We start from the raw sequence: 16,164 nt of genomic DNA, 5'->3' as shown, positions 1-16,164 counted from the left end.
TTCCTGCTTCCATGGAGCCTGTCAATTTATCATATAAGAAAGTCAGGCTAGGCATGACTTGCTCCTTCATGAATCCACGCTGACTGTTCCTCATAATCTTGTGTTCCTTTAGATACTTCACAATGGATTCCTTAAGGACCTACTTCATAATTTTTCTGGGTATAGAGGTCAGATTGACCAGTCTGTAGTTTTCTGGGCCCTCCTCCTTCTCCTTCTTAATGATAGGCATTATATTTTCCATTTTCTAGTCATCTGGGGCCCCATCTGACCCCCGTGATTTCTCAAAAGAGATGTACAATGGCTCTGAAATCACCTTGGCCAATTCTTTCATTACCCTCGGGTGCATCCCATTCAGCCCTGCTGACTTGGAAGCATCTAGCTTCTCTGAGTAATTCCTAACCAGTTCTGGCATTACTTTAAGTTGTTTATCACCTTCCCTATTTCTTCTGCCAACTGCTCTCACCATCTGGTAGCTTCCTCGGTTTGTGAAAACTGAAGTAAAACATACATTGCATACTTCAGCCTTCTCTGCATTGTCTGTGACTAGATTGCCTTCCGCATTCTGTAAGGGACCTATGGTTTCTGTGATCTTCCTCTTACTTTTGACATACCTATAGAATCCCTTTATATTGCCTACCATATTCTAGTCACATGAACTGTCCCACTATGTCTCCAGAATCCCAATTACATCACAAATCTGTGATTGTACTAGGCCTCCAGTTCTTTCTGTTTGTTCCCCATACTTCTTGCATTAGTGTGTTAACATTTCAAGTATCTATCTGACTGTCCTAGCCTCTTCCTGAGAACATTGCGAAGTTTTTTCATCCAGATCTCCAGGCTCTTCACTTACCTCTGGGCTTTTTTCTTTATCCCTCAGTAGACCTATTTTAAAGCCCTCCTCACTAGATTAGCAAGCCTGTACATGAAGACTTTATCAGGTGGACCCCATTCCTGGAACATCACCCCATGCTCGAAGAATCTGAAGGCCTGCAAATGACACCATCTCCGCAGCCATGTGTTAATCTCTAGGATGCATCTGCCTCTGGCTGACTAGAAAGATCTATGAGAATACCACCTGGGACCCTGTATGCTTCACCCTTGCATCCAGAGCCATGTAGTTTCTTTTGATCTGCTCAGGGTCATCCCTGGTAATATCATTAGTGTCCACAGGGATGAGTAGTGGGATAGTAGTCAGAGGGTCAGATAAGTCTGGGCAATCTTTCATAACACCTCAGATGTGGGCTTCACAAGTCAGGCCAGCAGATGGATGCCTCTACAGGTCAGGCCTGCAGGTGGATCCCTCTGTGCCCTGTAGGAGAAAGTCGCCAGCCACCACCACCCATTGCTTTTGCTTGGTAGCAATGGTATTGATCCTCTCTCACTTAGGGGTGCATGGCTTGTCTTCCTTTGCCACTGGACTGGGCTCCTTCTCATCCAAAGTGGGAACTTTTTACCTGTTTTCAGTTGGATAGCTGCAGGTGCAGAAGAGGAATGCTGTCTGTTTCCAGAGGTGACAAGCTGCCATTTTCCACCTTCCAGAGAAGGTGCGACTTTCAGGGCTTTTTCTGGTTGTCCCTCTTTCATGATTTTGGAGGTCTCTTTGTGCATCAACTCAACGAAGGCCTCACGCTCACAGATGTTTTGGATCCCATCCATCTTCTCTTGAAGTTCCCTTCCCTGATTCCTAAAAAAATCCACCAGGAGGCGCCTCTCACACCAGAAGCATTCTCCCACTTAGCTGTACCTGGCAAGGATAGGCAGACTGTAGGCTCTGCAAAACCAGCCAGAACCTGGGTGGAAGTCTTGGCAGTCAGGGGCCACGCCTGGACAGAGCCTGAATAGCTATAGATAGAGGAAGGGCTGGCAGTGGCAGAAGCTTTGGCATTGTGACATTTTCCAGCTGTCCTGTTGTTTTTTTTTCCCTGCTAACTCCTTCCTTTTTTTCTGCTATGTTCTCAACCAGACACAATCAGCTCCTTCCTTCACACAAGCCTACAGAATGTCTCCCAAACTAAAGCGGTCCCAAAAAGCCTAAGCCAGGCAGACATGTTTACTCGTGAGCACTTACAAGCCCTCTCCTCAGGCAGCCATCTTAATTATCTTACTGAACTGAGGTCTGAGGGAGAATATAATTATTTTCTATGAAAAAGGGTCACATTCTCCATCTCATTCCCTTATCCCTTCTAGTCCTGCACTGACAAAATTACAATATATGATGCTACGAAAATATATGCAGTCATACATTTATATGACATTACATGAAGAGATTATATATTGGGCTGTGTGGTGAATGTAAATGTGTGTATACGTTTGTATTTTGTATGTTTATATACACAAATCACATTAACATGATACATTTTTCATTTTCTTTCTTTCAAAAGCCACAGTCACCATCCTTGCTAATGATGACGGTCATGGAGTTTTGTCATTTAATAATAGTGATCACTTCTTCCTAAAGGAGTCAACAGCTCTCGACTTTATGGAAAGTGTTGCAGTACTGAATATTATTAGGGAACCCCCTCGGGGGATATTTGGCACTGTGACTGTTCAGTATATCATAAGAGAAATGAATTCATCAGATGTGACAGTGGATCTGACCCCTTCACAAGGATATATTGTGCTGGAAGAAGGAGTCAGATTAAAGGTAATGTGCAGGTAGTAATTAAAAAACAGGATAAATAGACCCTTTGCAAATTAGTTGGAATGCAGACAGACATGCCACATTTTATGTTAGATTACCTTTATAATAGAACTAACGTATCATTCTATAACCTAAGAATACTTCCATTGCTCTCACCTACAGAAAATATATTACTATAAGTGTAAGAAATTGTGTCAGCAATTAATGTCTCAAACTATAAAAATGTTCATTTTGGATAAGAATAGTATCTAGTTCTGTTCAGTGCTTATCTCCCCCCCACCCAAACCCCCCCCCAAACAACCCCCCAAAACTTTGACCTAGAAAATGGATTATTTTGTCAATTAGTTTTAAATTTATTTTTATTTAGTTAGGGTAGAATCCTAATCCCTCTTCAGTTAGTGGATTTTTAGGGTGTATACAAATGTTGCATTTCTCCCAGTAGAATCCCAGTACCACCAGTTGAAACCCTAACTGTACAAGCACTCAAACAGTTTCTACCCACATAAAATGGTAGGTAGAAACTTCTACCATATCTGACAAGGTACAATTGGCTGCCATTTGAGTTTCTAGCAGAGAAATACATGCTTGTACACTTATCTCTCTAATAGGATCCTCCATTCTGCCCTCTAACATCCTAGTGTACCTAGATCTGTCCCCCTCACAGTCCAGAGAAATAGTCTATGATTTGACCAGACTTCACTGTTCCAGCAGAGCACAGAGCAAATCCCTTCCTGGACGCAGCCTGGCCTGCCTCCACCTCCAGCATCTCTTTCTCCCCTGCCCAACCTTCTTCCCCAACACATACACACTGGCATGGACCAGTGTATGACATGGACCAGTGCTCCTGCGAGTCCTGAAACCTCTGGCCTCCCCCTGCCCATCCTAGACCAGGACCCAGAAAAGCTGTTCTTTCTGTTAGTGTTCTGTTTTTTGCTGAACATCCAGGAACCCTATATCTGCACTTTCCCCTTAACTTTTGAGAAAAAAAATGCTTTCAAATTTTTTCAATGAAAACCTGATGAATCCCTTTGGAAAATGTTTCCCACTGAAATTTCCATTTTGATAAAATAAGCATTTTGATTGAAAAATCTTGACCAGCCTTAGTTCTGTAACCTTGTTTTAATTTCAAGGACCACAGGTGCCTAACTGGCAGGGAACATGGAATAAATGCAGTGAAAATTGTAATTAAAGCTGTTCTAATAGAATATGTGTCGTATCTTTGAAGAACTGAGCTCTATATTATGTAGGACTTGAGCAGAAACACTTTGGATCATATCTAGATTTGAGTTAGTAGTCAGTGGGTGCCATCGACATGAGATGCTTACTGCACAGTAGCCTAATAACACTGCACAGTAGTGTGACAGTCAAAAACTGTGTTAATATGCTATTGCATAGTGTTATTAGTCTACAGCGCAGTAACTATCACAAAAAAAAGTCTGCCGGTGTCACTGTGTACTAACTGTAGTTACTGTGCATTTAGTACTTCATTTAATGAGTACTAAACGAAATGCGCAGTAACTACCAGACATTAAATGAATGTGTAGAGGTGCCCAGTAGGGCTGTACAAAGCTTTGGTTTCTGATTCGATTTGGTGGAGATTTGGCTGAATTCGAATCTTCATCATGAAATCAACGAATCGAATCACTGACCCCAATTCGGGCTGAATCCGAATCGAATACAGTCCAATTTGCACACCCTTAGCAGCCAGTGTAGCACGCATATAAAAAGCTGAGGTCTCCTTAAACCCCTAAATATGACATAATAAATTGATTTCACCTGGAAAAGAAAAAAGCATAGATCTGTACAGCGGTAGCCTGTCAGAGGTACCGCAAATGTACTATTCTGATCTGCTTCTGGCAATAAAAAATTGCTTTCTGTTCCTATGGCACTTAGCTTAATTGCAGCAACATGAGTGAAGCTTTGATACAGCTATCACTAAGGGACAGTTCAATTAGGTGCCTGGTGAGTAGAACATATGGAAGGGGAGCTTTAGAACAAAGAAGGAAACCCAGTACGAAAGAAGTCTTTTCCAAGAGATTTGGAGCCTCTCTTTCAAATAACCTAAAATGTCAAAAACACCCCAGCCCTTTACCATGATCTCAAAAAACCTGAACCAAACCAAAACAAAAAAATTGTAGGAGAGAGAGAGGATGAAGAGAATGGGAAACAGAACTATGAGGCAATGAAAAGGGAAATTGTGTGGTCTTCTAACAGTTGTTCAAAGGTAGGGATCCATAAAGAACAGGTTGAGAACTACGTCTCTAGATGACTATCCCACTGATTTCACATTTTTCTTACTGAGTGTGGTATCTGCTACTTCACTCCCACTGTGAGCCAAATCATGATTAGCCTCTCTGAAGTCACCAAAGCAGCAGCATCTGTTGGAGTTCTTTTCTGTCAGTAGGTATCATGTCTTAAATGCCTTCATGTCCTCCTTGTTTTACCCTCAGACTCTGCACATTACTGCCATACTAGATGCAGAACCAGAAATGGATGAACATTTTATTGTCACTCTGTTCAACCCAACGGGAGGAGCCAGACTAGGCACAAAAATAGAAACTATGATCACGGTGTTACAGAACCAGGCCCCTTTGGGACTTTTTAGTATCTACCCAGTTTCAAATAGGTACAGTATCTAATTCAATTAAAAAGCGGATAATTGTTCATACTCGATTGATGGGCTATTTCTCTGCATCTTTCTTTAGTGGAACTGCTTAAAGAAAACAAGGCAATGAGCAATGTATGGTTTGAGGTAATTGAAAATCATTTAATAATATTGTTGCTAAGCAAGAAAACAGAAGACACAGAGAATAATATATTCCTCAAAATAATATATACCATTGGCCTTTTAAGGAGCTGTAGCCTGCCTGCTTGTTTTCTTAGATTCTCATCAGCTTTTGCTAATGTTGTTGTGATTACAGTATACCCATATCAATTGTATCGATTGCTGTTTCTCCAAGTGGCTCTATATGTTACACAAGGGGAAAAATGAGAATGAAGACTGATGTTCCATGCTGTTATTCTTTAGTAGCTTATATTTATTTGCCTAGAAATATGATGGTAGAAGAACACTATTAGGATTGCAAAGCCAAGTGCTCACAATTTAGGATATGTGAGTATTTAAATTCCCTTGGGCGTGTGCATTTTGAGACAACCTTTGATTACATGAATCTGTACTATTTTTTTCTGCCAGGATCTGTGCCTCATTTGATGCACAGGATGGACAGTTCTCACTTCATGATCAGCCATTTAATGTTTTCCTTTCTCTAGCTTTTCAATTTATGGCCCAACATCCTATTTGTTCCTAGAACTGTAGCCAGGCATTTTGGTGCCTGATGCAGGTCATGTGCAGAATGCCCCTGCTACATGCTACATATAATTACTTGCATTTGATTTGGCACCCTCTCCCCCTGCCAAGCAAGGGTGCCTGGTACCAGTACATCGCTGGCACCACCTTTGCTACAGTATTGTTTGCTGCACGCTATTCAAGCCATGCTTTAAGCACAGAATTATTGCTTCCTTGATGGGTTTTCTGTGGCTATCATCATAATACCTGAGTACTACAGAAAATTTTATTTTCATAAGAGTTAGGGGAGGAGGTTAAATTATCTTATTTTATAATTGAGGAAGTGACATTGAGATAAATAGTAGTTAAATTTAAAAAATATCTAGGTAATGTGGTATCAATTTCACGTATCGAGTTTGTAATACTTGGGACTGGTTTCTTAAAAGTACTTAGCATTATATAGTACTTAATAAGTTCAAAACACAGCTCCCATTGACTTCAGTTACAGCTGTGCAGAATGTACAATTTTTGAGTACCTGTGGAAACTGTTGCTTAAATGTCTAGGTTGGTCTCACACAGGGACTCTATGACAGGAGCAGGGATGGAAAGCATATCTCTGGAGCAACTTTCAAGTGTCTTAAGCGTGAGGCAGGCCTTTCTCTTTTTTGCAGTTCTTTGCTTTATTCACTATATGCTGTTCAAATTCTGCAACCAATAAAGCAACATCTGCACTACAAAACCTGGATCCACAGCCAGTACAGATTTATCCTGTACACTAACAGTACATACAGATGTTTGGGGAGGTTAGGTAGAGGTTTGGTTACATTAAAAATGGCCACCCAATCTAACTTAGTTCATCCACGTGTGGACCTTACTTATGCTTGAATCTCTAGTTAGGTGGATCTAACTGTGAACTGTACAGAAATTGAGGAAGTTTAGATCAGTCTAAAAATGACAAGCTAACTGTACCTTGGAGGTAGTCTAACTTAGATCAGTTCCACTTGACCTGATCTAATTGAACTTCTGTACAGTTCTCAGCCCAGACACTGGCCCCAGCCCTGAGGCTGCATTCCCCATCAACGGGATGGGTTGGTTCACTGGACGGGCTGGGGGGCTAAAAACAGCCCCTGGTCCCAGGGACGACAGCCTCCCCATCCTCACAAGCTCCCCACAGACCCCACTAGCCCCCTAACCCCACCAAACCCTCCAAGACTATGTTAACCCCCAATCCCCCAAACACCTCCTGGCAAACTGTGCTAACTTCCCCAATTTACTCCCTGCAGACCCTGCTTGCCACCCCAAACTCCCATATACCCCTGCATACCACGCTTGCTCCCCCATCCCCACCACAGACCCCTCTTGACCCCCTGATCCCTGCTAACAGACCCTACTTGCCCCTTCAAGTGCCTCCATCCCAACTTGGATCAAGTGGCCATTTTTAACTTGATCTAACCTCCCTGATATCTAAACTCACATTCTTATAATTGGAAGCACAGAAAACCTTAGCAAGAGGAAGTAATACCAGTTACACCTATAAAGCAGCTGGCTGCTAGTATTTTCTTTTCATTACTGTTGTTTGTGTTACAGGGGAAGCTCTATTTTAAAACTGATGTTTTGCTTTTTTCGTACCAATTTATGCATTGTAAAAAGAACTTCTGTTTTTTTATTTCACAATTCTTATGCTTAGAACCAACTTTCTGGTAGTTGAAGAAGCCAACACTACAGTTTACTTGAAAATATCTCGGAGTAATGGGCTCAACACATCTGTGAGTGTAGAGTGGGAGACCTTGTCCAACACTGCATTTGGCATAAGTATGTTCCTTCCTATCTTTGTTTAAAATATCCTGTTGTTATATTGGCCTGCAATGCAGAGGGATATATTTTGAAATGCAAATCCATTTCTGGACTTGATTAAATAAACTGCTGAATTTCCCAGGGAATGTAAAGATTCAATAGCTAAAATTGCTTCACTGTCTCAAGCGCCCTCCCATTGTCTATAACTTCTGTTAGAGACTGCTGAAATTACCATTGTCCTAACTTATTTTTATATGAGGACTTGTTCCTTAGTATTGGTTATTTTTGCTGTGTTGTTCATTATCCAGAGTATGCTAGACATTTTTTACACCTGCTTATAGTGATAGCCTGGGTCTGAAAGGCTTGCATTATAGAGTCTCAATATTGGCACATGCTCCACTACAGCTACTGAGTTCAGTCTTATCAGGCCTCACAGTGACTAAAGATTACTGCATGTAAAACTACATAGGGTTGAAGCCTGAGGCCAGTGGCAAATGTTCACTTAAAGCCATGATGGAATATGATCCCCTATTCCAATAGTTGGGCATCCTGCTATGCCATACATGCATGATAGGATACACAATTTTGTAATCTGGAATCAAATCAAATGACACCAGACTTGCTAGTGCTAGGGGAGTCCAGGATAATGATCCCAGGCTTCTCCTGTACAGGCAAGCTGGAACTCGAGACAAATCAGATGATTGTGAGCTGGATTGGGACCATACAAGTGTTCAAACTGACCCCGGTGGGTTCCTGGAGCCAGCCAGCTATCAGATGATTGTCAGCTGGATAGGAACAGCACTGTGGCTTAAACAGGCCCAGTGTGGTCCCTGCCAGCTCCTGATCAGCAAAAATAACCCAAACTGTACCTAAATTATGATGGGCTTTACATTAACTATTAGCACAGAGGAAAGAAATCTAGGAGTTTGTGGACAGTTTGTTAAAAACATCAGCTCAGTGCTCAGCAGCTGTCAAAAAGACAAACAAAATGCTAGGCATTATTGGGAAGGGAATTACAGACAAAACTGAAATTATCATCATGGGCCTTTACAAATCCATGGTGTGTCCACACCTTGAATACCATGCCCAGTTCTGGTCCCCTCAAAGGATATAGTAGAACTGGTGAAGGTGCATATAAGGGTAATGAGGATGATTAGTGGTATAGCAACTCTTCCACATGAGGAGAGACTGAAGAAGCTAGGCCTATTTAATTTACTAAAGAAATGCTTCAAGGGGGACATAAGGGTTTACAAAATGCTAAATGGTAAAGATTATTTACTGTCCCTCACAATACAAGAACTAGGGATCATAAAATGAAACTAGTAGGTAGTAAGTTTAAAACAAATAAAAGGAAGTTTTTTTTCACACAGCATGTAATTAAAGCTTGGAACTCATTGCCACAAGACATGGTAGCTAACAATTTAGCCAGATTTAAAAAGGGATTGGACAAATTCTTGGAGGAAAGGTGCATCAGTAGCTATTGAGCATGGGAGTTAGGGGCACAACCTCTGAATCGGAACTTCCTAGGCCTTAAATGCTGAAGGCTGTAAATGAGAGAGGAACAGTGGGAAAAACCCTGCTCATACCTAGTTCATTCTCCCTCTGCCACTGTGACACGCAGGACACTGGGCAAGATGGACCTATGACCTGACCCAGTAAATGGCAGTTCTTACGTTCTTGTGATCAGGACCGTGAAAGGCAACCCCAGTCTTGTCCAGACCCTGCTGACGATCAGCCGATTGTTCTCTGGTTGGTTCAAGCTCCAGTGTGGTCCCAGTCCAGCTGACAATCAGTTGAATGTCAGCAGGATTGGGAATACATCAAGACTGGAACCCTGGTGCAGCCCCTGCCAGATGACAGTCAGCTGATTTTTGGCAGGATTGGGAGTTCAGTGGGACCAGTTGCTCAGTGAGAATTGCCAGCTGGTAGGGACTGTACTGGGGTCACTTGGAGACCTGGTACAGTCCACCCTGAAGCATGATCAATTTAAGGTCATGATAAAAGTCAGCCACACAATTATTACATTGTTTTGTATAATAATTTTATGACTTATTTCCTGTTTCATTGTGCCATTCATTGCATTTAAGATTCAGTTAACTGGTTAATTGTATTGTAAGTGTAACACCTGCCTAAGAAATATTACTGCCTGCATAAGTATGTGCAAGATTGAGACCATACCTTTTGTTATACAGGTTAATTTAGATAAGGCTATGTTTATTTGTTCAAAAGTTAGTTAAGCAGATGTCTAAGTTCTGCCAATTTTTGTTTGAATGCTTCTTTACTTGGTTGAAAAAAAAAGTCTTTTGTATTTTCTTTTTGTTTTTCTCCTTGGTTTACTTGTATTCTAGTTTAATTCAGAATAGTCCTAATAAAAATTTGGCTTGAATTACCTGTGTAACTTGCTTGTGTATTAAGAATGCAAATGACAAAAATATACACCTATTGCGCAATTCGCTTAACAATCTTATTGCTTTAGCCTGTGGTTATGTTGACAATATTAAAATCCAGTATGCCATCAATAGTGTTATTTCTGCTTGAAAATAGATCTGAATTTGGCTTGTAAAATTAAAAAAGATGAGAACAGAAAAGACCCCATGAATAATCTAATAGTAACTAGTGTTTGATGTTTTCTAATATATTGCAGAGGATGGTATCAGTGTGCTATCTGTCTTTCAAACTTTTGTGGAAGAGTCAGAATCTAGCTGGTGTTTTTTTACATCAGGAGATTCTTTATATGGTGTTCTGATGCGTAAAACCCCATCTAGTTTTTCTTCGATTTATCAATGGCGTGGAATTTTTGTTCCAATTGAGGTAAATTCTTTGTTTTGTTTTGTTTTTGTTTTAATTTTCTGTGTTTTTTATATGCAATGGAAGCAATATTAACAACTTTAATTTATGATTCTCCTTTTAGGATTTCAGTATCTGGAATCCTCAGAACTGTGTGACATTTCAGATCAGTGGCACCAACTATCTGGTGATTACTCATGGAGAAATGAAACAGGGATCAGCCAACAATAGTGTATATGCATTCACACCTGGAGTCAGAATCCAGCTGGTAAAACTTCTGTCTTGTTTTTGTCCATTCCTGTGAGGCCATTTAGTTTTGAGCTCTAGTATACTATCATGTCCTTTCTAATTACCTTAAATGTGGCATTTTTGTGATAAGATGGTCCTATAACAAACTTTATTTATTTACAAGCCACGTGAATTTAAACTGGACCAAAATTAGCTCTGTCATAAGCTAGTGAAATACCTTTTACTTCACAGGAGTTGCATTTGCTTTACATGTTTATAGGCTATGTGCAGATGTTACACTGAGATTGACTTAATTTGGTGTTAGGTCAGTCTAAGTGCTGAGCTATACATATGTTTCACTGAGTTTAGATCAGTTAAAAAAGGCCGGTCTGATCCAACTTAGTTCACCTAAGTAGGTGAGCTATGTAGACTGGGCTAACTGGTACCTGAGCAACTGAACATGTGTTCAAGCACACCCCCAGGGCTGGAAAAGTTCAGCCACTTGCCCTGGCCCCAGGGCTGCACTTTTCCAACCTCCTCCCCCTACACAAACTGAATCAGACTATTTTTAGCTCACTGACTGCTTCAACCCCTGGACAGACAATCCCCACAGACCTGGCAAACCCTCCCAGATTTGCCAACTCCCTCCCACTCCCCCTCCTTCTCCCCCTCCCCCCATGGACCCGCTAGCCATTCCAATCCTGCCTGTCTCTCTCCCAACCTGACTGAGTTCAATCGCGTTTCCAGTGTAGCTCTGGGCACTAGCGAACATCTATACAAGTGGGGACCCAATTTACAAACACACTGCTTGAAGTAAGCTGAGTGATTTTTGGATCAGGTCCCGTGAACATATACACTTGCTCACAGAGATTTATTAAAGAATTACACTTGTGGGTCAGCACATGGGATTGCTTTTTTGGCATTTTAATAAAAAATTATATATTAACCACTATTGCTATTAGGCAAATTAGCTGTTTGTCATAAATCTGAATTATTTTATAGAACTCTGTCTCTTCTTGTGCTTCCATTAGATACAGACACTGTCAGTTCCAGAAAGCAGAGATGTTAAACATTTCACTTTGAACCAGAAAGACTATTTGGTTATTGCAAGTCAGACAACTGATTTCAAATCCATCCAGGTTGTAATGATCTCTTCTTTCCTCTGCTTTTAATGTGTGCATAGTTTATGTTGTGGTTATGAGAAATTATGACACAGTTGCCACAGTATTAGTACACCCTATACCACTCTGCTAATGTGCCTCGATGTTAGAATGGCACTGTCATCTTTAGATGTGGGATGCAGTTCAGTTTCTATGTCCCTCCAGCTTTTCACTTTGTGGCTGAATCCACCAAAAAAAGTGTTGTTGGTAGTGATTAGTTTTTGCTTGCCTGCTTGAAGCTGGACAGAGAATGACAACTTACTTCACTGAGCTGCCAGCTGTTCATGATTAATACATTTTAAAGAATAATTAAAATAAGTCTTCTGCCTGACATCTGGTTTCTGTTATCTTGACATAGTCTTAACTTTGTGTGTATCTAAAGAAAAAAAAAGTATTTATTATTTTCCATAGGTTTTCCAGTGGAATAATAGGATATTTACATTACATCATCAACTCCCACTTAATGGAGCTCTTTCAACAGCCTTATTTTCCAGAGGGGGTATTATATATTTAGTAATTTCTCTGTCAAGTGCCAGCCAGAATACCCTTCTGTACCAATGGTCGGATAATGAGTTTAAAGAGCTTAATCAAGTGCCAGTATATGAAATAACACACATGGAGGCCTTGACTTCTGGATCTGATATCTATTTAATAGTGGCAAAAGGTATGAACATGAATTTTGCTAAGCATATGCTAGTCTGTTTGATGGAAAATATTCTGAGGCAGCCTTTTAAACAAAGTTTTACATGGACAGGACAGTGGATACAAACCCTCATAATATTATCATCAGGACAACCTCTGCTTTTTATTGCACAGACAGAAGTGTCACTTTTGTTATCAAGTCCTTACAGAACAAATGGGATATTGATTTGAACAGTGGGAGCTGATAACTCCTTACTACTATTTATGTATGTTATTCCACAAATGTGACTTGAGGCACATTGTTTTCTTAACTCACCTCTGTTAAAAAGGCAGATGGTTCACTTCCCAGTTAAATATGCATTTCCTTGCATTTGTTTGTGTCATGACAACTTTGACAATCTAAGGGCCACCAGAATCATTAAATAATCAGCATTTGGTAGAAGGCAAAGTAAACATGCACCTTTATAGACTAACTAAGATATATAGATCACAGGCGTTCTTAAACTCAAGTTTACTTCATCAGATGGGTTCATGAAAGCTTATATTGTCTCTGTGTATATCTGATTTAGGTCATACACACATGTTCATGGCAGCTGATCTACAATCACACAGCTTGCTTTAAGCCGTGTGATTATAGATTGGGTTCCCATGTGTGCAGATGTTCAGGAGGACAATCTAAGTCAGTTGGTTGTTGTGGACGGGCAGGTGGGATAGGGAAGCTAGCAGGTCTGAGGGAGGGGATCAGTGGATCTGCTTAGGGGGGTTGGTCATCCATCTGGGGGGTGGGGATCAGAGGTCTAAAAATAGCCCATTCAGTGTGGGGGTGGGGAATAGAAAATGCACATCTCTCGGGCTGGGGTGAGCAGCTGGACTTTCCTAGCCTCAGAGATGCGCTCTGCACATGTCCAGTTAGATTGGGCAGGGGCTAGCCCAATCTATGTAGTGCATGTCCTTAGGTGAACTAATTTAGATTGGGCTAGCCATTTTTTTTTTTGCCCTATTTAAACTCCCCAGACAGAGCCTCAGGTATGTGTATAAAGGTGTACATCTAACCTGCCTTCTGACTGACTTAAGACTAATACAGCTCACTACTTCTTTTAGCATTTGGTAACCACTGTCCCAGTCTAGCTATCTCTTGTTCCAGATACAAAGGAGATGCCATTTTGTGCTTCACTGGCTGCATCTATATGAGATGCTTACTGCTCAGTAGCTCCTTACTACTGTGCAGTAGTGTTGTGTGACATGAACCATGATGTGATGCTACTGCGCAGTAGTAGCTAGCTACTGCACCGTCACAGCAGGAAGCTGGGTGGGGATATAATACTGGTTACTGTGCAGTCATTTAGTAGTTGGATATGCAGGTACTAAATGACTATGCAGTAACAACTGCGCAGTCAGCATCTTGTGTATATGGGGCCACTGTGTGGCAAGAGCTGGCTTTATGTCAACCATGTTTGTTTAATTACTGGACAGATAAAATGTTTGGTCTGTTGTTCTTCCTTTGCAGAATCCAGTAAATCAATTGAAATTTTAGTCTGGGAAACAGGACAATCTTTCTTCAGGCATTTTCAATCCCTTCCATTTTATGCTATAACCAAAATCCACTCCTTCATGCCCCCTTCAGGTTTAGGTAAGTTTGTTCCAGTACTACTTGCTCTGTTATGCTTTTTTGGAAAATGCGCTTAGATAATAATGTAGTTGTATGTAAAGGTGAAATCATCTTTTTAATGGTAAGGATGACATCAGTCAAATCAACATGACACAAAAGTTTGGATGCATTAATAGCCCAAAATACAAAAGCTCCCCAGTAATTGGGCACTATTGTAAATTAATATTAATTCACAATGACTCTGACATTGATGCAACAGCATCAGTTGAATCTGGGGGGTTGAAGGAGAGCATACTGGCGTGATGGAACAATGTTGGCTGCAGGTCTGAAGGAAACTAATTATGGCTATCTGTAAAAATAACAGTAATGATGATTGCACTTTCCTGGCTAGACCAGGGCTGTTTTTTTGAAAAATTCATTTTCCACATTCAAATAACATAATGGGACAAATACTGACCTCATCTACATCGATTTTAAATCCTTTGACTATACTATAATTAAATCTAGTGTATAAATTGGTATAAATGAGATCCTCATTGGTTTCTTCTCTATAAGCAGAGAGAGCTTGTTAGCCATGTTAGTCTGAAGTCAGGCAGAAGTTAGTAGTAGTTTTCAACCTTTTTAGATATGAGACAATCCTTGGAAACTGCCAGCTCTTAGTTTTCACTCTCTTTTTTTTTACTATAGAAAAATAATAGAGCAATTGTTCTGTTGTAAAGAACTCAGAAAGAGCACAGCAAGTCAGAATGTTTTTTAACACCACAAATTCCTATTTGAAATCTCTGTTTATCTTGTGAATCATATCTGCACACCTATGCTAACATTGTGTGGCACCCTGTAGAACCCTTGAAAGGATCTTGTGACTCCCTGGTTGAGAATCACTGGTCTATAATGTACATATCTGCCCTGCCTTCGGCTTCTCTATAGCCATTCCCTCAGGAATTGAACAGTAACGGTGGAAATCAATGAATAAAAGTACTAAACAAATGTTTGTCTGGATGAGATTTGGAAAGTGAAAATGACCACGGACTGCTTTCAAGCATCTGTGGGATTGAACAAAAAATATTATACGCTGGTTGTTTAAACTGTCCTTTCATTTTTTTTAAATACAGTTCATGTGCTACTAGCTGGTAAGGATGCATCAGCACTGTATTCCTGGAACTTGGAAGTAAACCAATTTTCCCTAGTGCTGGAAGCCCCTTCTGCTAATCATGTCGCTTCAGCTATGGCAAGGTCACCGAATTCCAGCAAAAGCTTAATTGCTCTGTCTGGAGAGTCATATTCCCAGATTTATGAACTAACTACAGTCTCCAACCAGTCAGACTTCATACCTAGGTAAGTTTCCCATTTTATATTGTTCTATATCATTTTTATTTTGAAGTCCTTCATTTATCTTTAATTGCTGACTAAGAAACCTGTAAGTATCCTCTTTGTAAAGTTCTTGCATTCCACATATGGCCTGATCCAGAATTCAGTAAAGTCAAACATGATCCGAAAGTCATTGAAATGGAGTGTATCAATGGATTTCACTCACATCTATATTGCATATAAATCTAACTTCATCTTCCCCACCACATCATTTACTATATAAATGAAGATTGCATGATAGATTTTTTTGATGCTAGTTCAGTTACTGTTTCACTATCTCCTTTGTTTAAAAAAAACACAAAACAAAACAAACCCACTCTTTAAATCCAATATATACTTTGAGCATCAAAACAGAAGGTTTTTTTGCCATTTCAAGCAATTTATTGCCATGGCTTAACAAAATTGCATGGCTTTACAGCACTTTTACAATGGGTACAGTGCTTTAAATTAACCCTTGTTAAATGAGGTATTACATTTTCAAGTGCTGTATTTTATAGCACTTTAGCAACCTGCAGTGCTTTAAATAGTTTCTGTAGGCTGGTCAAATTTCTGGTCAGTGGAGAAATCCCAGAAGGCTGTGGAGTACCTCCTAGCCTGGACAGTGCAGGGAGGCTCAGAGGCACAACCCCCCCCCCCACCCCCCACCAAT

At 40.5% G+C, this 16,164-nt stretch overlaps 1 protein-coding gene across 1 annotated transcript in view; it reads left to right on the top strand.

The window, feature by feature from the left end:
* Nucleotides 1-16,164, top strand: part of ADGRV1 (adhesion G protein-coupled receptor V1) — a 253,979-nt gene that overhangs the window by 148,539 nt on the left and 89,276 nt on the right. The window contains 9 exon segments of the mRNA XM_025204476.1: nt 2,382-2,644; nt 5,092-5,267; nt 7,615-7,739; nt 10,366-10,532; nt 10,633-10,776; nt 11,768-11,875; nt 12,308-12,560; nt 14,046-14,168; nt 15,260-15,482. Of these exon segments, the coding sequence (XP_025060261.1) occupies nt 2,382-2,644; nt 5,092-5,267; nt 7,615-7,739; nt 10,366-10,532; nt 10,633-10,776; nt 11,768-11,875; nt 12,308-12,560; nt 14,046-14,168; nt 15,260-15,482 (1,582 nt within the window).

Source organism: Alligator sinensis, unplaced genomic scaffold (genome assembly GCF_000455745.1).
Source record: "Alligator sinensis unplaced genomic scaffold, ASM45574v1 scaffold218_1, whole genome shotgun sequence".
Taxonomy (NCBI): Eukaryota; Metazoa; Chordata; order Crocodylia; family Alligatoridae; genus Alligator; species Alligator sinensis.
The sequence above is the reverse complement of the archived record's forward strand: the minus strand, read 5'-3'. Positions and strand labels throughout refer to the sequence as shown.